At 44.7% G+C, this 23,234-nt stretch overlaps 3 protein-coding genes across 4 annotated transcripts in view; 1 reads left to right on the forward strand and 2 right to left on the reverse strand.

Moving 5' to 3' along the window:
* syne1a (spectrin repeat containing, nuclear envelope 1a) overlaps positions 1 to 7,219 on the forward strand; it is a 114,703-nt gene extending 107,484 nt beyond the window's left edge. Inside the window, exons 138-147 of the mRNA XM_061092037.1 lie at positions 524 to 657; positions 931 to 1,057; positions 1,185 to 1,396; positions 1,912 to 2,118; positions 2,506 to 2,634; positions 3,127 to 3,198; positions 3,253 to 3,393; positions 3,507 to 3,596; positions 4,228 to 4,286; positions 5,770 to 7,219. Of these exons, the coding sequence (XP_060948020.1) occupies positions 524 to 657; positions 931 to 1,057; positions 1,185 to 1,396; positions 1,912 to 2,118; positions 2,506 to 2,634; positions 3,127 to 3,198; positions 3,253 to 3,393; positions 3,507 to 3,596; positions 4,228 to 4,286; positions 5,770 to 6,049 (1,451 nt within the window). The 3' untranslated portion in view covers positions 6,050 to 7,219. The remainder of the gene's footprint in view (positions 1 to 523; positions 658 to 930; positions 1,058 to 1,184; positions 1,397 to 1,911; positions 2,119 to 2,505; positions 2,635 to 3,126; positions 3,199 to 3,252; positions 3,394 to 3,506; positions 3,597 to 4,227; positions 4,287 to 5,769) is intronic.
* A 199-nt stretch (positions 7,220 to 7,418) lies between these two features.
* esr1 (estrogen receptor 1) lies at positions 7,419 to 17,553 on the reverse strand. Of its 2 annotated transcripts, none has more exons than XM_061091117.1 (10): positions 17,441 to 17,553; positions 16,297 to 16,722; positions 15,164 to 15,378; positions 14,259 to 14,375; positions 13,605 to 13,783; positions 13,287 to 13,440; positions 10,738 to 10,876; positions 9,704 to 9,837; positions 9,036 to 9,219; positions 7,419 to 8,546 (listed from the first exon to the last, which is right to left on the reverse strand). In XM_061091117.1, the coding sequence occupies exons 1-10, from the start codon at positions 17,533 to 17,535 to the stop codon at positions 8,228 to 8,230; spliced, it is 1,962 nt and encodes a 653-aa protein (XP_060947100.1). In that variant the 5' UTR covers positions 17,536 to 17,553; the 3' UTR covers positions 7,419 to 8,227. The 2 variants fall into 2 exon arrangements, with proteins under 2 accessions (XP_060947100.1, XP_060947099.1); XM_061091116.1 differs by having other exon boundaries at positions 15,149 to 15,378.
* A 1,343-nt stretch (positions 17,554 to 18,896) lies between these two features.
* On the reverse strand, positions 18,897 to 22,503 carry armt1 (acidic residue methyltransferase 1). Its single transcript, XM_061091245.1, has 5 exons — positions 22,299 to 22,503; positions 21,884 to 21,989; positions 21,549 to 21,790; positions 20,892 to 21,057; positions 18,897 to 20,479 (listed from the first exon to the last, which is right to left on the reverse strand). The coding sequence occupies exons 1-5, from the start codon at positions 22,355 to 22,357 to the stop codon at positions 19,697 to 19,699; spliced, it is 1,356 nt and encodes a 451-aa protein (XP_060947228.1). The 5' UTR covers positions 22,358 to 22,503; the 3' UTR covers positions 18,897 to 19,696.
* Between the last annotated feature and the right edge of the window lie 731 nt (positions 22,504 to 23,234).

Raw genomic sequence — 23,234 nt, forward strand, 5'->3', positions numbered from 1 at the left:
CCCACAGTTTAATCCGTGTCTGTTGTGTATCTCTATTCTCAGATGTAGTTATCCCAGAGAGCCCAGAGGCCTATATAAAACTGACTGAGAAAACACTGAAATCCTCCTCTGGTAGGAAACAGCAGCTGTGTGGCGCTGCACCCGCATGAGTGACAAGAGCATGAACTTCAACTAAAACGGACTTTTTCTAACAGAAGTCTTTCACCGCACTTGGATCCCTCATCAAAGTTGCATGTCCCACCATCTCCTCACAAAGATCACACCATTGCATGCTGAGCTCTTGCACGCTAAGAATCCCACTTTCAACCGTTTAGCTTTGTGTTTCCATTTTGTCCAATTCACAGCTAATATCACAGTTTAATGTTTTAAAACGTATTTTCGTAGATTTTGCTGTTATTTTGCATTTCAGACTAATGCATGCCATCCCAGCAACAGTCTGCACCATCTCCCTGCTAATAAAACCTGAGTCATTTAAAGCTTTATGGTGCTAGTTTCTCCTGACTCTCTTGTGGCCTGTGTGCAGGTGAGCCAGGGCAGCTGGAGGCCAGTCTGAGGCAGCTGGATCAGGCTCTGGACGCAGGACGGTATCACCTCCAGCAGAGAGAGGCCAGCGCCAGCCGCTCCAGCCCCGACGTCGACTCCACATACATGGGCTACGTGAGTCCTCCTCAGTCTGTGCCTTAAATAACTAAAAGAAACATGAATAAAATTGTCACGTGAAAAGACTTTTAGATTTTCACAATGGAAATGTTTTATGTGAAAACAGAAAAGATCTAAGAAACTAGTTCAGCAACAAATTTTACTCATAACAAACACATTTTCTAACCCTTAAATATATACATTTGTTTTGCATTAACTAAAACCTATGTAAACTGGTGTGTTTGTGACATGAATTCTACTGTGATGAAACTAAATACTTAACATTTACAGATGCGTCTGATGGGAGAGTGTCGAGGAAGTATAGACACAGTGAAGAGGACGGAGGAAGAGCTGACTGAAGAGGAGGACGACATGCCGGGACTCAACAACACCACCAACACAGACACTCAGAGTGCTGGTCAGTTACACACACACACACAGACACACACACACACACAACAACAACACACACGCACACACAGACACACACACTTTCCTGTAAATACAGTGTGAGATATCTGGATCTGTGAACTGTTTCCCTCCAGGTGTGATCGAGCGCTGGGAGCTGATCCAGGCTCAGTCCCTGAGCGAAAAGCACCGGCACAAACAGAACCTGCAGCAGTGGCAGCAGCTGATCTCAGACCTGCAGACCATGAGGGCCTGGCTGGGTCAGTCCGAGTCTGAGCTCCGGCAGCTGCGAGACCTCCAACTCAGCACCGACATACACACCATCCAGCAGAGAATCAAGAAGCTCAAGGTCAGTCCGCCACATGATGGACAGATATCATGTGTTTTTCTTCGACACTTATATCTATGATAATATATTTTTATTAAAACTGAATCTTGCCCGTGCTGCAGTTTCAGTTATTCTTTCTCCTGCGTATGAGTCACAGTGCACAGTGTAACTTCAGACACTTTACATGAAGTACAGTCGCTGTGCAGTCATTTTAAGCCACTGGCCTTGTTGTAATGTCCCACTCGACGTGCTGGCTGCCGACAGTTTGTCCTTCAGCCCAGCCTCACACATTCAAACACAAACACACACTCACTCCAGTTGTTGCTGCCTGTTAAAGCCTTATGGTAAGATATCACTGTTCTATAAATATCCCCCTCTGAAGCCTAATAACTCGCATCGAACTTGTTCCCACCACCTCCAGCCTAATCCTGCTGCTCCCTGTCGGCGGCTCGTCTATTCTCAGCCTTCCTCTAGCACCGTGAAGTCTGCTCGGACTCGTTCCAAATGCTTTGCTCTCTGACTTTTTTGACTCTCAGGAGCTGCAGAAGGGGATGGATGTCCACAAGTCAGAGGTTCTGTCCATCAACCTGAGCAGCGCAGCCTTCCTCCAGGCGGAGCCCGACTCCGAGGAGGCGTGGGAGTTGAGGGACGGACTGAAAGAGATGAACTCGCGCTGGGATCAGCTCGGCACCTCCCTGGAGGACTGGAGGCAGGAGCTGCAGAGGGCGCTGATGCAGTGCCAGGTACAAAAACACACAAACTCCAGGGACTTCTCTGTATTTTGGTTCCCTATAATGTTTTACCTGCTTTTAGTGCAGAACACAAAAATATTCTATGAACGTGTATCAGGAATAATTGGAATAGAATCACAGGAATGCTGCAACAAAGCACATTTTAAAATGTAGCTCACAAAACTTAAATCAAATCCATGCCATCTCTTGTGGTATTTAATCTCCTCGTATTTTACCCTCTTCACTTTCCCATAATGAATCAAAAATTACGATTAGATTAGTCATTTTGTGATTACCCCACAAACACGTTAATCAGAAAATATGAAGGACGAAAGAAAGAATCTAATCTCAGAAATTAAAGCAGTGGCCCAGTGTAATTGACGTCACGTCTTGTTTCAGGAGTTCCACGAGATGAGCCACGGTCTGCTGCTGTGGCTGGAGAACATCGACCGCAGGAGGAACCAGGTGGTGCCCATCCCTCCCAGAGTGGATCGCCAAACGCTACGAGCTCATCACAAAACCCTCACGGTACTTCTCTCTGCTACGAGCTTTGTGTGTTTCAGCCTTTTATTTAAAGATGAAAATATCTATCTCAATATAAATAGATTTGTTCCCTGCTCCTTCCCGTAAACCATTTGTTCCTTGAAGGGCATCAGGCGTCAACAATCTGCCTCCATCTGGGTCTGTCCAAGCGATTGTATGGGGACATCTGATCTCTAGCATCTTTCTTGCAGAGATTCACCTAAAAATGCTTCATAAATGTGACTGAAAAGCTGCAAACTAAAAGAAAGACGGACAGCAGCGTTAGATATTCCCTCAGAAAACCGATTAAAAAATACCCTTTAAAAGTTCAGAAACAGGATCCGCAAAATATGATGAAAATAGAGTAGTAAAGTAAAAAGTAAGAAACTTAACTGCAGTGACAGGTCTTTGTTTTCTTAGTGAGAATACCGACCAGAGAGTTTCTAGATAAACCCCCAGAACACACACTAACTGACCTCCTCCGTCTCTTCACCGCAGCAAATCAAGCGCGAGCTGCTGGACTCGCAGCAGAAGGTGTCGTCCCTTCAGGAGCTCTCGTCTCAGCTGCTGGTCAACACCAAGCCCCCGACTCTGCTGCTGCTGCAGCCGCAGACCCCCGAGCAGCTGCAGCCGCCGGGCAGCGAGTGTCTGGAGGCGCAGGAGAAGGTGCACGTGATCTTCAACAGGCTGAGGCTGCTGCTGAGGGAGGTCAACTCCGACCTGGAGGGGCTGGAGAGGAGGCTGGGCGCCACGGAGACGCGGCAGGTCAGACCATGCTGAATACAGAGATAATGGATGAATGATGGAATTCTTGGTCTCCGTCAATCGGGGGTTTATGTCGATCGTGGTTACCGACTTGTTTTCGATTTATTTTTCAGGTTTTATTACCGTTACCTGCTGGCAAATCAGAAACCTGTGGATCAGCTGCTCCCATGTCAGAGGCGACGGTCGAGAGTCGCAGACGATTGGTAATGTTTTCTCTCATAACGTCCTCTGTGTTTAAAAGACGGTAAATTAACGTCACTGTCAACCCCCCCCGCCCCCCCTTCTCCCACATAGACGCCTCATAGATATCCCCTCTCTTCTCCTTTATTTTGATGGTCAATATACATGTTTTTCCCTTTTGCTCTGCTAACACGTACGTGAAAATCTTTACTTCAGCCCAAACTCCTCCCTTCTTGAAATGTGTTTGCTGCCCCCCCCCTCACATCATGTTGATCTGTTTAAAAAAAAGTACAAGAAAACCTGGCTTTTCGTTTCACACGATAAAGATGAGTAGATCGTATCTTAGCACTGAGAAGAAAGTTTTTTTGTAAATAAGGTATTTAATGTCTTAATCTTGTAACGTGACTTTTCAGGATTTAAGTCTTGAGAAGCCAGATTTCTTGGTAAAGTCGATTTCACCGTCATTGATTCTGCTGCTGCTCTTTGGTTGTCGATGATTCTTTCTCTAGCGATGTTATGGCTCTTTTTTTATGTTTTATTTTTTTAATTCTCTCATCATGAAGCTTGGTCTTTATTTGCACTTGACTGAAACATTCTTTTCTTTCTTTTACCCCCTCCTCCCCTCCCCTCCCCCCTGCTCATTACGCCGTACAGCCCCGAGGCAAAAGTAGTCAGGCCCACCGTGGACCCCCAGAGAGCGGCCCGCGCCACAGGTACCTCTCTCCTGGACTCTAGCAACGCGGGATGATGATGGAACCCAAAGCTACGCCTGATCTCAGAACCTTTGATTTTCAATAGTTGAAGTCATCGGAAAAATCAATTCACCAAAACCGGCTGCAGTTTACTCATTGGACGTTTTGAATGAATCAATCCTAAGGCTTGGTAGCTCAGTGTTCCATGATCCTCCCTCACGCTAGAGACCATGTAACCAGCTCTTAAACGAGTGGGGACCCGCCTTCACCAGGCCGCTCCCCTTCTCCTTTAAATGTTTGATTTCACTGCTTCTCTTTGCCTTGCTTCTTTTTCCAACGGCATCATGAAACGTTGCCTGGTCACACTTGTTTGCTTCTCCCTTCTCAGAGGAACCCTGTAGAACCCTCCTCGCCCACTAGATGGCGCTATCTGACTCCCAGTGACCTCCCCCTCAGCACTGGCTCTGTTTTCCTTTCTCCTGTTTCAGTCTCTCCTGAGTTTAGAAGCAGGAAACGATCCTTAAGCTCCTGGGGCTTTTTCTACCTTCTACTTTAACTCCCACTTTGTTTCCTTTGTTTTCCTTCCAGACCATTAGACTCACTCCCCTCTGACTGGGTCCTCCCTGATTCCACTGCCCTTGAATCAGAAAACCAAATACTAAAAAAAAAACTAGTCTCACCACGATTGTTTGAAATAATGAGTTTGTATCACACTCTAATCCAAAATCCAGCAGAGCAGGAGAGGTCGCCGGCCCTAAAGCACAAGCTCCGTACACTATGTAAACACTGGACTTGTACATGTTGGTCTATACAGACAAAGGAGGACTGAATGAAATAGGCTGCCGGACGAGCATGGGGGGGTGTCGGGCGTGTCTGACCTTCCTCCAGCCGCAGTGAGGATGAGTTAAGAACATGCCGTTCCCCCCCCCTCCAGTCTTGGCTCGAGCGGAGGCGATCTCCAGAGATGCATTTGGCATCTCTCCTGCTTCTGTTGGGAATGAGACGTGGCATTGAACTCTCACACACTGGGCTCTAAACCCAGAGCGTTTTCCAACCCCCCCCCCCAGTGAGACCTGGTCGGCTACTTACAAAATGCTTGTGTTTAAATCTCTTCTTTAAGTGTGTTTGTGCCTGTTATGTGTGTGTTTGTGTGTCTGTGTTGGACTTTGTGACTTTCATCTTTCCTCCTCCGGCTGGATCCGGGTCTATTCGCTGCATTTTTGCTTTCCTTCCTGTTAATTGTTTGTTGTGTGTTAATTCTTTTGCCTGACATGAGTAAAATAGTATTTGCAAACATCTTAGAAAAAGAAAATAGTGAAAAATGCTCATCTCAGTTCCCCAAAGCCTCATGTTGATCCTTTATTTCTGATTCAGGCCCCTGAGGTTGGAGCATTTTTCACTGAGGAACCTCCAATTGGAGCATAGAAATGATTTGCAAATACTAACAAACTCGGGTCTATTCCTCTGCTGTGTTTAACTTGTGTGTTTGTGTGTCTTCCTGCAGCCGGAGCAAATCACAAGGCGCCGCTGGTTGCGTTTCCTCCCGTTCTGACCTTCCGGATGGCGTCTCCTCCTCCTCGTCCTCCTCCTCCTCGAAGGGTCAGTCCTTCCTGCTGCGAGTCCTCAGGGCCGCGCTCCCCGTCCATCTACTCCTCCTGCTCCTCATCGGCCTGGCCTGCCTGGTGCCAATGACCGAGGAGGACTACAGCTGCCACTACGCCAACAACTTCGCCCGCTCCTTCCACCCCATGCTGCGCTACACCAACGGACCTCCGCCCATATGAGGAGCAGCTGAACACAGACCTGCTTTGCCAAGGACTCTCCACTGACTGAATGTTTCTTCTTCACCCCTCGTGCCCTAAAGCCACACACTCTTCCCTCTGCTGGGGGGGGGGGGCACATGCATTATGAGGTGATTCAGAGACCACATGAAGATGTCTCTCACCAACATTGCACACCCACTCTCCTGAAATCACCTCAACCCTTTAAAACAACCCTCCCGACTGACGGACCCTCCTCTGGAGAACCCCCTCCCCCCAAATCCAAATATTTCATGTTGTTTTAACTTGTATATGTGTATATTATTTGACAAGGTTTCTGAGGAGACCTGTGAAATCAATGAAACACAAAGCACTATTTATATACTCTGTAGGGAGCCAAAGCCGACCATGCTTTTTGTCCACGATACCCAGTGCTGCTACTATTTATTTAGTGTTCGATCAGTTGATGGATTTTTAGTATTGATGAAGCTGAAGCACCACCAGTGTGATATACTGCACCGGTACCGATTTGCAGTTACGTGAAGAGTTTCTTCCCAAAACACACATTTGCAGAACGTGTCAGATAAATTGACAGAAACAAAACTCAACAGGAAGTTGGAAAACACGGCTTCCTGTCGTCTGATGCTCACATATCAAAAAGAACCGGCTTGAATCTGGAAATGAAGACGATGAAGCTACACATCTGAACCTACAGCACTGACAAAGGTACTGCACTGAAGCCGTCCAGCCAAGATGGCCGACTTCTTTCCCCCAGAAGCTGAGGCTTGTATTCCTGTTTTTAATTTCAGTTTTTAATCAGCCGGAGCCCGTCTGAAAAAACAACAACTTGCGAGCTCTGTCGTTAAAGACCAACTGATTTGTATATTATTGTTGAAATGCCTTTTAAAATGCAGGTGGTTATTTTTTTATCTTTCCGTTTGAGCGTGCAACTTGAAAGTCCTCTGATTTTAAGAAAGCCAAACAATCACTGGTAGTGTTTTAGTACATGGCTGTGTGTGCTTTGTAATAACCGCGCCAATTATTCTGCAGCGATGACGCAATCGCTGCGTTGTTGAGAGAATCTGTAAAAAAAATGATGAAATATGAAAATGCTTATTTATGTATGTACAGTTTGCTAATGCCGACTTCATTAAGAATACTCTCTTTACAAATAATAAAACATGAATTATTTAATACTGTGATTTCTTTTATGTTAGGTAAACTGTAGAGAAGAATGGTGCTGAACAATCTAGGCTTTTATTTTGAAGTACAGTTAAACTAATGACAGGTCAGGTTTGACTGGATTTACACTGAACAGCGGCCAAATCCAATTTTCGGATCATGCACGGAGGCTTTCCATGCACAGAGCAGAGAGGACAAGTGAAGACGACACTGGAACTGCATCTTTTTCTTTATTTCCTCTTCACTGATCACATGTTGTCAGGGTAGAAGTTGTGGCAACTGGAACTTGTAGTTTTTTGTGTGGTTGAAATGTCCATCGTGACAAATACAGGCATCAATTTAGCTCAGAGACACACACCAAAAAAACGTAGACAACAAAACCTACCGTACACAAACAGTTACCCAACAATAAAGTTTGGCTTCCTACATTGTCCAGTCCTCTCGTGTTCGAACATGCAATTTTTTTATATTCAAAATTAACAAATAAATTCTCAGTCAGTTAATATTTTGTCATTTCACTATTTAGAAATTCTTCCCCAAACGAATCAAATTTAAAATTCTACCGCCGCACGTCTCAATACCTGATAATTTGATCTTAACAATGGAAATAAATTGCACATTCTTTTTAACCAGTTAGATAGTTTTGTGTGTAATCATTCTTTAAGTGTAAAAGTAAAGATAATGCCCGACAGTCCCTTAAACTCCAGACAAAGTGCACTTTGGTCGAGGCGAAGAAAAAGAGAAAATTAGCTGCTCATTTGAAAATCACAGTAAGTAACAGAAAGCCACAATATGACGCCACGGAGCTGTAATTTAAAGCTGTTAGAGAAACACAGGCAGAAGCTGCGATTGACTCGAATTGAAACGGAATGAATAAACAGCTACAACATAAAAAACAATAATCACTTGATTTATAAATTATTATCTCATTACGTGAGTTCAAACCAAGCTGTTTATTCTTTCATTGCCAAACCTCTTTCATTCTCTGGTATGAACATCATCCATGTCGAGGGCTCCTGCTCAGAGGATGTGGGTGCAGTCGGGGCGGGAGCCTCCGTACTGCAGGACGCCCGGACCCGTGGAGGCTCTGCTCGGGCTCTCCAGGCCGCCTCGGGGTCCTGAACTAGGGCCGGCTGAAGACAAACCCCCCCCACCGCCGCCGATGATGATGATGCTGTTGCTGGCGGCGGTGGAGGACTCTCTCTCCGCCTGGAGCCAGGACTGAGCGGGTGTGGCGGGGCGGTGGAGGCAGTGAGCGTCCAGCATCTCCAGCAGCAGGTCGTACAGAGGCACTTTGTTCTTGCACTTCATGCTGTAGAGGTGCTCCATGCCCTTGTTGCTGCGGGGAAACAAAAGAGACGCGAGAAATCAAAGTCCATTTACTATTTCATTTTAATAACAACTAGAAAAAATAATTTAAATATGTTGATTTTATTCCTGTTTAAATGTTTAAAGTTTTGCCCTTTTGCTGCTTTGTGTTCAGGTTTTTTTTTTAATACTCTTACTGGACATTTAGCTGCTTTATCCAATAAACTGTTTAATTGAAGTTTATATTGCACTTTCCTCTCAATAAGCTGAAATCATTACCACACTGTTGCAGTTCATTTAAAGAAGACACATGAAGTTTACATGCTCTAATGTTCAGGAAACACTTCACATCCCTCAGACTGTCCAGCGTTTATAAACCATGAATAAATCAACTGACCTAAACCTGATATTGTTCTAAAAGGAAACTCAACACTTTCTGAATCATTTACACTTTCGCATACTAAATGCAATTAAAATAATCTACTAATATGCTAAAAGGTTTTTTCTAACAGGATTTCACCTCATGTGTCTGATGTGGGAGAGCAGCAGGAGCAGCTGGGCCTGCCGTCTCCACTGCTGCTGAACGGGGCATCCTGATTGGCTGATGTGATGTATGAGAGCGTCCGTGATGGTCTCCAGCATCTCCTGTACCGCCGAGGTGTTGTGCAGCGGCTCCATGGTGCCGGTGCAGAAGGAGAAGGAGCCTGAGAGAGGAGGAACGCAGAAGGGCTCACATGTCAAATCAAGAATAAGAGAAAAGCAGCTTTTATCTGATGACCCATGGTACATATGAGAAACCACTCAGTCAATACAAGCTCATCCAGCTCCTGCAGCTGGGCCACTAATGTCCTCTCACTGGTATTTCCGTTGACTCAGTTTCGTATTCAGAAACATCTCCAGATCGGAGACAGCCGTCTGACCTGAGTCATGTTGTCACGGCAACAGTTACCTGTCCAGAACACTCTGTTTGCCTAATGTGAGCGAGCTTCACCTCTGCAGGTGGAGATTAGCACTGTTTAGCGTCCACCCACTGGAACAGGAGGAAAACGAAAACAAGCGAATATATGGGGAATGAAACAAGCGAATGAACAAGAGAGACGTGATGTCTTTAGTGTCTCTGCTGCCACTGTCCATTTCCAGGCAAAGGAAAAGCGCTTAAACTGTAAACCCAACATCATGTGGCCTCACCCGAGTTGAGGAGGATGATCGCTTTGAGACACACGAACTCCTCCGAGTTGAGTTTGAGCGTGCGGAAGCGGGACGCAGTGGCCAGCAGCATGTCGAAGATCTCGGCCATGCCCTCCACACAGTTCCCTTCGTTCCTGTAGAAAAGAAGGAAAGAAGACAGGTTGTTTGCAAGTCAGATTTTTAGGCTTCTTCTTCTCCCCTGTTCGTCATCTGAGGGGGAGAGCAAGCGAGCAAAAAAAAAAAAGATAAAAAACTAATGGAATGAATCACCGCGGTGCTCTATTGGTCGGCCCAGTCGAAAAGTGATGGAAGGATGGATAATGTCCGGTGGTTTGAGAGCCAAGATAAACTTGGACAGCACAGAGCCAAAGGGAATTTGTCAACAGTGACCCGCGGCGTTTTAGTTATCATGTCCAATTGGTGAGCACACTCACCCGGAGACCGGGTTTTTAGAGATAATACTCTGTAATACACGTCTGAATCAAATGGGGCCATCAGGCACATCAGGCAGTAAAAGCTCTGTCTGTCTAATCCTCTTCTCTCTCTCTCTCCCTCTCTCTCTCTCTCTCTCTCAGGTGGATGCTGCGGCTTGTCCAGCTGTTTACTTTGCACATGAGGGGAAATGGAGGGAAGAGGCTGTTCCTGCAAAGAAGAAAACAGCCATGTCTCCCTGCTTCTCTTTGTGTCTCTCTCTCCCCTCGCCTCCTTTCCCATCACCCCCCCCCCCCTTTTCCATCATTCCTTGCACTGAGGCTTTGATTAAGTCTCTGTCCCGGTTGCCAACTCAGCACCGTAATGACAAGCCAGTATTTCAGGTGAGAGAGAGGCTGCTCTCCTCTCGACGGGGGATCTCGTAATTAGACTTTCGCTCAATGTCGGATGTGTTGGTTTACGACACAAAAGGCGGCAGACGTGCGAAATGGAAAAATCTACAATGCTGATGTGTCACTCTGATCATCTGTGAGAGTGAGAGAGAGGTGGGGAAGAAAAGCAGGGTCCAAGGTATGAAAAAAAGAGTATTTCTCCCCGCTTACCTGTCCAGTATGAGGTCCTGAGCGAAGATGAGTTTGCCAGGGCATTGGATGGACCTCCAGATGAGGCCGATCATCAGCACCTCCAACCACGAGCTCTCCAGCAGCTGCACCTGGTCGTGGAGGGACAGCTGCAGGAAACCTGGAGAGACACACACACAGCGAGAATTATCCCTCTTCCACCGCGGCAGCTCCTCTCAAAAACAGATCTTTGGTTTTTCCACAGCTGAAGAAACTGGTTTCAAGGAGGCACCAACTCTTCGCTGGTGGAGAAGAAAGAACCGGCTGAGTCAGGGTCAGGGAGCGGAATTATCACGACCAACCAAAGCTTTGTCGTTACCACCACCAGACAACACTTAACACTTTTTCTTTCTATGTTATCTTTGACCAAAAAGCTCTATAATAACTGTCACTTAAATCTCTTATTCATGCCAACTAGACAATATGAATTGTAGTGGTATGAGCCAGGGAGGAACCCTGAAAGTTTGGTGCGGATCCAGATCAGGGGGCAGATCCAGGATTTTTCTCACTTTCTCTGATTCAGATGAAAATGTTCATATAAAAACATAACCTGAGTTAAAAAATCATCTGATAAGTGTTGATTTATCAGAGCTGATTATTTGGCAAGTGGATGTTCACCATAATGAGCTGTTGAATATTCACACTCTGAGAGTTTCATGTTTCCCGTGCACCTTCTACCCACGCACAACATTTTAAATACACAAGGGCAGGGAACGGCTGCTCAAATGAAACCACCGGTAATGTCTCCTGCTCACATAAGAAGCCTTATCGCCGGCACTCAGCTGTCTCAATCCATATATAATTACAGCCACTTCACTCCCATTGCCCCCCCATGTACCCTGTTTGGGACCCCTCGCAATTAAAACTGTGTGCCTTTGGGCTTTTAGTGACGCAAAAGGTTATAATACCTCAAAGTCAGGATTTACTCCCTTAGAGAGCATGTTGGTTAGTGTGGTGTGTGTGTGTGTGTGTGTGTGTGTGTGTGTGTGTGTGTGTGTGTGTGTGTGTGTCTGTGTGAGATGTGTCTTATACTGCATTTACGCTCGATGGGGTGCCAGCAGATTGGCCAAACAATCCTCTCAAAGCTGATGACTGTAATTTCCATCACTGTAATGGCTCTGCATTTGTATTTTTGTGTGTGTGTGTGTGTGTGTGTGTGTGTGTGTGTGTGTGTGTGTGTGTGTGTCTGTGTGTGTGTGTGTGTGTGTGTGTGTGTGTGTGTGTGTGTGTGTGTGTGTGTGTGTGTGTGTGTGTGTGTGTGTGTGTGTGTGTGTGTGTGTGTGTGTGTCCATGTGCCTCAGCAGTCAAACAACAATCAAGAGCCACCCCCCCTCTGTCAAACATCACATCTGTACGGGTTCGAATGTTCAGGAGAGGCCGCGTTTCCCGAGCTTTTGAAAAATATTTCTTGATTTAGTTGAGACAAGCGATAAATGTCACGTTGCTCCAGTAAAAAGCTGTTATGCACCTGCCCACACTTTTCTGCTCAGAGGTAAAGATTTTTATGAATATCCCTCCAAAAGCTGCAGTGATACACATAACCACTCCACATTAAATCACCGGATATTATAGCATCAATCTGTCTGACGACCTGATGACAATGATCTAATATTCTGATAACAGTTTGATACGATTTTTCATTACACATTATTTTTTCCTCCGTTTTCTTTTTTTTATTGTTTTTTAAATAACTGTGTCATTAGTTTTTAAATGTAATATGTTTTTTATTATTTTTGCACTTGAATCAGACACTAATGGACCTGGTTTGTTTATGAATAATTATAGAAATGTTTGGGAGGGAAAAAGGCAGACACTGTCTTATTGGTCCCCTGCAGCTGTAGTACAGAAAATATCACACATGCATGAGAATTATTTAACTAGTACTTTTGCGATCTACGGCAGAACCGGTGCAATTACTGTATGTCAGATGCTGAGATGAAAAATATGACCAGACTATATTTTTGGTGATCCGTCGTTTTCCCATGTTGCCTATAGCTTGAAGGCAGCAGTTACACATGCAGGTGCTCCAAAACACAGTTCAAGCCAGACAGTGCATCTGGTCCATAATCATCACTGTATCTGTCTTTTACTTTGATTCCTTAAATTCAAATAGTTGTTATAATAAGTAGGGCTGGGCAAGTTAACTCGTTTCAATCGAGTTAACTCAAGTGATGAGTTAACTCGATTAATTATTTTATCTCGCATTAACTCAGGTTTGATTATTTATTGTTTTATTGTCAAAGTCAGGCTTTTATTTTGTGAAAGTCTGATGCTGACTGCTGCAGAACAGGAAAAAAGAAAATAATTGGCGGATAAACAATCGAGTTAACTCATCACTTGAGTTAACTCGATTAAAACGAGTTAACTTGCCCAGCCCTAATAATAAGTAAACACCTATGGTGGGTAGAGATCGTTTCAACTTATTCCAATGCATTTTTTTTAAATAAAAATTATATCTTAGAAAATGAAAACTCTGTGAGAAAGTAGTTTGGGAACATTAACTGCTCCTTTGTTGCTTCTCTATGAAATACCTGGAAGCTTCTTGGCCCAGGCGATCATGTGGACCAGCTCCCTGTCGGCCATGCTGGTGAGCAGGGTCATCATGGTGACCTCGGTGTAGGGTTCGCCCGGCTTCTGACGCGAGCACAGTATGGGGGGTTCGGCCCCCTTGAGCAGGACGAGCACCTGGGGAACGCAACAGTTACACAGACGCATTGTGAGTTCATTTCACCTGAAGAAAATCAGACCTGCAGCTCAAAACTGAACTTTTCTTGACCACTAACAGGCAAGAATTAACAATAAGAAGGATAAAGAAAAACACATATCATTGTCTCCATATGAATCGGTACCTGATCAGGCAGCATCACCGTTACGGAGGATTTTCCTCCTGCGGTGCTACTGCTGCGTTTCCTCCCATCCTGGAGGGGCGCTGTTTTGTGGTCCTGGTCCTTGGAGGCCGTATCCCTGTCGCTAGTCCCAGGTCGCCGTTTGTCACGGCGTAAAATGCGGCTGCGGTCCTTACGTACACCTTGAAGACACAGAAGAGGTCTCACAATCACACACCAACTCCCATACACTCCCTCACATGTGACCTCACATCCTGCTCCTGCCCTAAAATCCAGTTGTGTGGATTATACGGAAGCCTGTGGGAGTCGAGGGGTACGAGAAGAAAAATGTGGGAGTGTGCTAATGAGTGGTCGTGCTCAGAGGAAATCATTTCAAGGTCAAGTTTAAGTTAGAGTCTCAAGCTTATCTGCATCCACCAGAACTCTTGGGTTTTTGCCAATCCGATTCCTTTTACATTTTACCAAGAGGAATTTGTTAAATTATTGGCTTGTTTGAAAGTTTAACTGTAGAAAAGGAAAAGTAATCTTAGAACCAAAAAGGGAAGAGCAATAGGTGCAATGAATTTCCAAAACACTCAATACTAATTGAGAGAAATTTAAAAAGCATATTTTCAATTGTTGTGTAAAAAACATACTCCTGCTAATGTTTCTACGCACCTCCTTTCATCATGCCCACTTCGTAACACTTCCTGAGTCGGCAGGCCTGGCAGCTCTTCCTCCGATTCCTGTCAATAGTGCACTGATTGGTTGCCGGGCACATGTAGTCATTGTGACCTGAAATGGAAGAAAATCTATTAGTCGGAGCTCCTCACTCCAGTGCTGGGTTTAGATTTAGGTTATTTAGTAGCCAGGGACACTGTATTCTCATTTTTAAATTAATCTGAGATGGAGGCATCTTGGCTTCGTCATCGCCATGGAGACGGCTGTTTTTCTTTATGACAAGTCTTCTCGTTTCGAGACTTTGCATCAACATGCCGAGACAGCATAACACAAACATGACTCAGCAGTTGATGCTCCGCTCTGCACAGAGGCCGATGTACATGGAGGACGTGCTCCACGTTGTATGTGAGACAAGAGGGGAAAAGGCTCATGGTTCACGAATGAAAAAAACTAATATAAACTAAAATGAAACAGTAATTCTGCTCCTCACCGACACTGACCTCCAGTTTCATTGGTTATTTCTCTGTCCAGGTTACAGATACTTTAGTCTAATAAACATCTGCAATGTTAAATCACCATATTTAATAACCAAACATTTATTTTAGCAGTTCTTTTTAATTTTCAAATGGGCCAGATCATTCTTTTTTATGTCTTAACTATATAATTAAACAATTTTGTTTGGTGATATTAAGTTATATAAATAAAATTGATTGGAAAACATTTTTGTATTCTGATATGCTTAATGTTCCTTAAGTAATACAGATAATTTAATTATTTTCTTACTGTAATTAAGCTTCAGGATATAAATGTATTTTTAAACCCTAAACTAAAACAGAATAGTAAAATGACATTTAACAAACAAACAACACTTAATGATTTGGTTCCACCTGTGCTCTTCCTACCCTGGATGCTCCTCTTGAAGAAGGCCTTGCAGCCCTCACAGGACCACACCCCGTAGTGGTACCCGGAGGCGTAGTCGCTGCACACGGCACAGAAACGCGTCTCTTTAGCCATCTCAAATCCCTCGGCTCCGGCTGCACCCCCCGACTCCCCCACACTGTAGCACTCGTCCCTGGGGCCACAGTGGTCCTCTCGGGTTACTGGCTGCTGACTGGACCTGCACCAAGGCACAGATTTCATCCCAAATCATTTCACACAAAACATCACAGTTCTGTGATTGGATAATGTCTATGAATTGTAACGCTGATCCAGAAAGGTGACGAATGGCTGTTTTTCAAGCATGAAAAGAGCTGGAGGTTGTGTCAGAAATGCTTGATGAATAAACTGCACCAGAAGAGGTGAGAGTGGAGTATTCAAGTGGAGATCATTTTTGACATTTACCACTCTAATGTGACAAGTGGGTGAGACGAGAGCCGGCTGCTATTTTCCACCTGAGCCAGGAAACAATCTGTACTTGTGTTGTTCTTACGTATTGTTCCTTTCTCAAGGTCCCTCACAAAGTCCTTAATCTCTGGAATTAGAAACCAGGGCAAAGCTTGATCCTTTCTATAGAGATAATGGTAATGTGTAAAGCGCGCGCTAAAAAAGAAAACACAACGCGGTTATGTGATTTTGTTTTAGTGAGGATTGAACACGGTGCCAAAATCGTAATTTGTGAATTAAAAGATAATAAACCGAGCTGTGGAGAATTATTGTGTCCTAGAGCCTATAAATAAAAAATCAGGAACTATAAACATCAATTAATCCAAACAAGCTCACTGACTTCTTAATTTTCCTCAGGGATCACAATGGTTTAATTTGTGTTGGAGGGAAAAAAAGAGAAAGATAATTGTGCCCCATGAAAAAAATGCATTTGAAGAATCTCTTAATATTTTGACTGCACTTCTCATATCAGCTATAAAATCCAAACAGCACAAACACAAACCCAGGAGGTGACTTTGCAGACAGAGTATTTGACGTCCTACAAGTTACAGCAGAGAATTGGATGCAACTTTTTAAAAAGTCACGGGAAAGATTCATATCTGTTGATTCAGTCTTTACACTCCAGAGCTAAAGATAGTGTGTGTTCCCTCACCTGTACACGGGTGGAGCTGTGGTCTCCAGGTAGTGGTGGCTGGGTGGAAGCATAAAGGGGCTGAGTCGTGGGCTGGAGGGCATGTACACAAGAGGACTGGCAGGCCCACTGCCCAGCGACTGGCGGCTGCCGTCAGAGGGGGGTCCGTGGGCATCCAGAGGAGCCGAGTAGTAGCCAGAGGTGGAGTGGCTGTAGAGGGGAGTCTGGGCAGGGGTAGGAGCGGCGTAGTCGTACGTCCCTTCCAGGAAGTCCACAGTGGCTGCCCCTCCGGACCCCCGGCTCTCCTCTGGGTACATGTCAGTGAGGGAGGCGCGAGGCAGAGGCGAGAGACGCGGCTGGGTGAGTGTCTCCAGGTCTGAGAGGACTCGGCCGATCCTGGGTCTGAATGCTGGTCCACACGGCTGCCTGTTCTGTGCTGGGCTCTGCCTGAGCAACATCACAGCACAACAGCACTGATAAGCAACATGATTTAGAGCTGCTCTCTCATGCTGGGCGGGGGAGTGGAGATGAGTGCTGCTCTCCCTCGCTCTGTCTTTCCCTTTTTTTCTTTGTCCCCTAAAAAAGCCTGTCAGGCAACTTGAAGGGTCCACTAGTCCTCCAGTGCCTTTGCCCTGCCTGCCTTCAGCTTCCGCCAAGCATACTCCAAAAAGAAAGATAAGAAAAGACACCAGAGAAAGACTCCTCCCAACCTCTTTCAAAGAGCCTTTCCCTCTTTTCTTGCTATACATCTTTACTAATGTGCAGGAGGGAGGTGAGGCCAGGGGGAGAAAGGGGGAGAAATGGGAGAGAAATAGTGATTCCCCTCCCCAAATAACTTCCTTTTTCCTCAAACACAACACTATAAAAATGTTTTCCTACTCTTTCACCTTTCCCCGGCATTGAAAAGCTTTGACCGGTTGCAGCCGATATCCCGAAAACAAAGCAGTAAACTAGCCGTACGTCTTCCTCTGAATATTTATCACTAATACAGCTGGTGCACGGAACCAGCATGACGTACGATCGGTCTATTTGTGGCCACTTTCTCCATCTCACCTGAGACTCTGCAGTAAATCAAATCACCGTGGCAATGAGACACATTAGGACGGTGGGTTTTAACAACAGGGGCTGAAAAGAACAGAGAAATTCTGCCACGACAGACACTCACCTCGTACGCAGGAGTCGTCCTCGTGTCTGCTGTGCAACGCCAGGACTGTTCCACTCTCCCCCCTCCCTCTGCTCATCCCTCTGACTCTCAGGCATCGAGCTGGCCTCATTGAACACAATGGGAACCGAGGAAAGGTTCATGAGGGAAAGGAGAAGATAAACAAATTAAAGTTGCAGCCAAATCGATAACTGCGGTGCGTTCAAGCGCCAGGTCACCATAACACAGCAAACAGAGAGGGAGGTCAAATCTCATCCAGTCAGCCAATAATGACGTAATCAAACCCAAAGGAGAGGATTTACAGTTAAATTTACCTGACTTTGTATGAATTTATTTGGATCTTTTTATAACCTCTGTGAAGAAATTGACGGCAAAAAAGAAAATAGGTTGAAAAGAACTCACCAGAAGAGGTGGATGCATGTTCATGAATCACAGTATGGACCAGTTAATAATTTCTTCACCAGGTCAGGTCCGTGATGAAATAGAAGAGTGTATATAAACACATAGAAGCAAAGGGGCAGCGGATATAAACAAATAAAGTCTGACAGGGAATCAGTGTTTGGATGTTCATGGCTTTTTAAGTTTCTGGTTTGTAATTTTCGGGGATGCTAATAGTCCATCGAGGTACAAACTTAGACAAAGTTGTAAACACCTTGTTAAAGATATAAATAAAAAGGATATGTGAAAATAACAAAAATGTCATGCACAGAGCTGTAAAGACAAAATCTAACTTTAGATCATAGAAATCACAAGAAAATTGCGATATTTTAATTAAAATCGAATCATTCCTCACTCAGCTCAGACACCAACTTATGCTGGAAAATCCTGAGCCCAATTTAAAATGAACTATGGACGCTTTTGGCACAGAGGCTTCATTTTACCTGCCTCTGTGCAACATCTGTCTTTGAGTAAACAGCCCAATTTTGAGGACATGTCAGGTCAAGTGGAAAACAAGTATCCCTAATGCTAAAATATATTTTTTGGCATCCTTTCCCCCCTTGAGTAACATGAAGACACTGCTGGATTAGACATTATAAAAATGGAGGGTGGCAAATGAAACAGAAAAGTGCCTCAATGGCTCAAATGCTTCTTGCAGTAATTGCCCTTCATTTTCTTGACAGATCGCGTATACAAGGCTCAGCAGCCCAAGAAGGAGTAGTTCAGTTTCACCCGCTCCATCCAGGATTTTAATACACATTCCCAGCTGTTGATCCAGGTCCTACCTGACCTTCAAATGATTGGATCATTAAATGACTAAAAAAGCCACACTCCACCTGAACTTCAATGTGCACAGATGCTGGGTTTTAAGTCCGTTGGTTCACAATATTTAGCTGCATGCGTATGTAAAGAAAATACTTTTAAGTTACTAAACTGTTTGAGTAGAGTGACTCATGAGAAAATAGATATTGTTACACAGAGTTTCTATTTCTCATTGTAAAATACGACAGTGCGGAAAAACACCAGTTATTGAAGTTCTTTATTAAATCAAGCTAGTTAATGAAAGTGATTTGATTCCCCCCCCAGCAGTACTGAGAAGAGTCCAGTTAAGTTAAATAAATTGACAATGAGCATTTCAATCACATAACAGTGTGCACAGAGAAATGATTTATTATCTGAGAAGATACTGAGGTCTGGGTTAAAAATAAACACACAGAAAACAGAACATTTCGTTACTGTAATTGTTACACTGCCCGAATAACAGTCTACCAACCTTCAAACTGAGCAAAACATACGAGTTATTGTTTTGATCTGGGTGAATTTAAACAGATGTCTGCATGTTTTGATGAGGACAACAGAAAAACAACCTGAGAAAATAATTATATTTAACATTGATCATCACTCATTAATTAGCATGCAAAAATAATATTTGCTCTCGAACGAAGATTTAAAAATCCCAGTGCTTTCTCCATTGCAACTCAGGAAATGGTATCCGTATCTACTTTAACCAGTTTGCATTGTGAGTTAATACAACACAGTTAATTTGCTTTTTTTTTTTTAAGTTTGTTTTTAAGGTTTGTTACCACAGATAAACATTTTGATCCAGAAGTGCTTGCATTTAAGTATACGTTGGTACAAATGGGTATTTAAAATAAATAAGCGTTTATTTCAGTATCAAACATGATGAAGTGCTAAGTGAGGATGAGGAACAGAGACACCATTTAATAACCTCTTATAACTTAATGGTTTTATGGCTTCAAAGTATCTCCTGCTTTCTGTAACGTCCTTATGGATCCAAATCTTCAGTGTAAGTGTTCAGTCTTACTGTTCTGACTTTGGGCTGTGGAACTGAATGACAGCGTACTTCCCACTGGTCATCCAGTCTGGTTCTTGGGAGGTGAGCTTTTCCCCTTGGCCTGGCTGCAGACCGACCTGGACGTTAGCTTTGAGAGTCCTCAGGCTACAGAGTGGCGCTGGCGTAAAACCTCGTAGTGCGGTGTCGAAGCCGGCTGTGTGGTCCCACTCCCGGTCCCCCGTCAGCTTCCTGTAGTTCAGGTCACCTTTGAACAGCACCAGGTCTGCCCCCTGCAGGGTCGCGTACAAGTCAGGAGCATCAGCCGCCATGTCGCTGAACTCATGGGGCTGCGTCCAGAAGGGATGGTCATGGTAGGACCACACACCCTCCTTCACGTAGCTCTGCCACTGTACACCACTCTTGGACATCCACATGTGATTGGCTGCCATGGTCTGCCGGATGGTCCACTGGAAATCGTTAACTGTGACGTCAGAGACAAACCACGGGAAACATTTGCCGTGGAATTGGACCTCCCGCGCGAGGCCTGAGGAAATCAGGAAATCTGCTAAGACCAAGTCGGAGACTAACTCAAAGCCAGCATTGTCTAGTACAATGTCCACTCGGCCTGCCGTAATTTTTCCTGACTGTCCTGGTCTTTGGGCAGAAATGAGAGTCAACCATACCAAGTTGGAGTCATCAACCAAGATGAACGGTTGTAGGCTGCTGAGGGAATCTAATGGACTGGTCTTCTGTGAGTTCTTTTGGCCTGCAGAGATGGACAGGTCGCACTTGTTTCCCCACAGAGAAACCTAGACAGAGGCAAATAGAAAATGTGATTGTAAAATAATTACCGAATGTTGAATATTATAAATCTGTAGAACACCTACAGTTTTTGGTGTAAGGAGTGCTTATTCTTCAAGTGCGTATCTTCCATAGCTTAAAGCTCACCACTAATTAAACAAGCTAACATAAAGCACAACAAAATAAGGGATGTAATGTAGTGAACAAGTTGGTGAAAATCTTGAGCCTTACATCAGGATGGATAAGTGCTGCATCATGTTAGGATTAGCTTGATTATAAAATAATACATCTCTCATCTCTCCGCTCGGGTGGAACACCAAAGATAGAAAAGGGATGTGTGGATTTGTTTTTGCAATTTGTTTTAACTCAGCTGGGAATCATAGCATAGAATTTCCTCAATAAGGTATTTTAGATACTGACCTTCAGTAGTTTGTTGAAAGTGTCAAGCAGCTGATTCTTAGATAGATCTTCCTTGTTCTTGTTGACACCCCCCAAGTATGTACACAAGGCCATTACAGCCTGCTGAGACTCAAAATAGCTCTGAGTCTTTGCCTCATTGAAGACGTCATAGTCACTGATGGGAGGACTGCAAGAAAAGCAGAAATACAATCATGACTGGAGGAGAAGTACAACACAACAGAGAAGGAAAACTTAATTTACTTCTTCTATGGCTGAGTAGTAACTCAACACATAAATTGTATATAATTTACTGAGTTTTGTGTTTATTACTGTAATTCCTTGAATAGTGCAATAATGAGAATAACAATTAAGTGTATTAAGTATTAGGTGATTAAACAAAAATACTATGATAGAATATATGGACAAGTGAGGGAGGGAAAGCAGATCTAAGAGCATTTCCCTCAGATCATTTACCACCATTACTAGAAAGCAATGGTAATTTAAAATGTGGGGTTGGTTGTAAGGCCTGGTAGTTATGGTTGATAAGGATTATAACATAGTATATAATGACCAATCATCTTGTATTACAGTTACTGTCTAATGCAATGTTACAGACATCATATGATTTTAAAAATAGAGCAGCAGTTGATCCCAGTCCCAGATGTAAGCGCCTCTCACTTGAGCCAGAGGGCCTCCTGTATCCTCCGGTACATGTAGCACTCCACATAGAGCCACGGAGACTGGAACCAGCTGACAGAGTCCGGGTCCCCCTGAGGCCCCTGGTGTCTCTGCAGGTACTGGTTCCACGACTCGGCGTCCTGCAGGCTGTCTGCCAGGGCCAACACTGGCTTATCGGTCTGGAGCTCATTCCTCAGCTTGGACAGCAGACCTATGGTTTGCTTCTCTGCCTGGATGCCTTCCTGTGTGGAAACCGAGAGGGAACACATGCACGAGTTGTGAAGGGGAAAGGGTTTAGACATGTGCCTCATCATTCTGGATGGACTTAGTCTCACCTCTCCATATTCTTCAAAGAACTTGTTTTTGTTGCGATGGATTGTGTCCACCACTTTGGTCAGGATGGTGGGCAGCCGGTCTCTGATGGTCAGATAAGCAAACGACCTGCAGGGACCGGAAACAGTCGTTAACACAGCACATCCTCCTCGTTTTACACTGCAGCAGCTGTGTGCACTCATGAGCTAAGCAGCGAATTAGCAAGGTGCTTATTAGCCCTCGCTCCACAGGCAGTTCGACTGTAAAAATACTAGCATGCTAGCATCAACAAACATGTTAGCATGCTAGCAAAGAGCTAATGCTAGTGTCGGTTTAAACGCGACAGTGCTAGCGTTACACAGCCGTTTTACACCCTCAGTGTTGTCGCACACAGTGTGTAACATGGCGATGTTGTGTTTAAAGCAGCTGTCAACCTACCCAACCACTTTAGCGGACAGCGAGGGAGGAACTCCGTGAACACACTTGTCGGCCGCCATTGTTGTTGCAGCAGGGAGACGATTCAAATTTAAACTTTATCGATAAAGCAGTTCCTGGACAGGAGCAGAGTGTGACGCGACTGCGGCGTGAAATATGGATTCTCTTTTCTAGCGTGGACGTGACGCAGCTGAGGATGATAATTCCATCGAGCTCAGTTTCCTTTGATTCTACTTATGATAATAATATTGAACATGTGTTTCCTGCTTCCTCTTAGAGTTCAGCTGTCATTCCGGACGCGATGCTGCCACCCAGCGGACAAAGCGCAAACTGCAGTGTCGGGCATGCGGCGTGTTGTTGCTGCCTGTGATTATATTTCAGAGATGCTGCACCGCACCGTGTTCGATTCCCTGTGACGCCCCCCCCGCTGGTCCACATGCACACTTCAAAGTTAATCTGTGTGAGGATTTTGAAGCTGGGGCACAAATCCGCTGCTGCAGCATCCCCTCGTTGTCCGGGGCAACTGTCGTCACGGAGACATTCATTCACCCCCACCCCCAACTCGCTTAAGGCATTTTGGCGGGAAAGGAAGGGGGGGGGGCAGAGTATGGTTTTTCCTATAGATAGCATGTGTGCATGTGTGGCCACTTCAGGCATCACTTCTGGCCTCCTCCAGGATGTGAGCCTTAAGTTGCCCTATTGTAAAATAGCAAATGTGGCCAAAAAATCCACAAAACAATTTTGTGCAAACATGCATTGCTCTTGGAACAGGATGAATCTGGATGTGAGCCCAAAGTGGCCCATGTGGTGTACGATGAACATGGCCCAAATAGCACAGAACAGATCCTGGCCACCTGCGGTTGATATGCGGTTGTGCTATGGCTCACATGTGGTCCATCTGGCAAACAGGAGCAGATCCCCAAACTATTTTGCTTCGTG

Source organism: Limanda limanda, chromosome 18 (assembly GCF_963576545.1).
Source record: "Limanda limanda chromosome 18, fLimLim1.1, whole genome shotgun sequence".
In the NCBI taxonomy this organism is placed as follows: Eukaryota; Metazoa; Chordata; class Actinopteri; order Pleuronectiformes; family Pleuronectidae; genus Limanda; species Limanda limanda.

Coding starts and splice junctions, on each gene's coding strand:
- armt1 (XM_061091245.1), bottom strand. CDS start 22,357: ATGGCGGCCGACAAGTGTGTTCACGGAGTTCCTCCCTCGCTGTCCGCT. Junction 21,990..22,298: donor CTGTCCGCTAAAGTGGTTGG/GTAGGTTGACAG, acceptor CGGTCCCTGCAG/GTCGTTTGCTTATCTGACCA. Junction 21,058..21,548: donor CAGGAGGCCCTCTGGCTCAA/GTGAGAGGCGCT, acceptor CTTTTCTTGCAG/TCCTCCCATCAGTGACTATG.
- esr1 (XM_061091116.1), bottom strand. CDS start 17,535: ATGCCTGAGAGTCAGAGGGATGAGCAGAGGGAGGGGGGAGAGTGGAAC. Junction 16,723..17,440: donor GGACGACTCCTGCGTACGAG/GTGAGTGTCTGT, acceptor GATGTTGCTCAG/GCAGAGCCCAGCACAGAACA. Junction 14,376..15,148: donor CCAGGGTAGGAAGAGCACAG/GTGGAACCAAAT, acceptor CTTCCATTTCAG/GTCACAATGACTACATGTGC.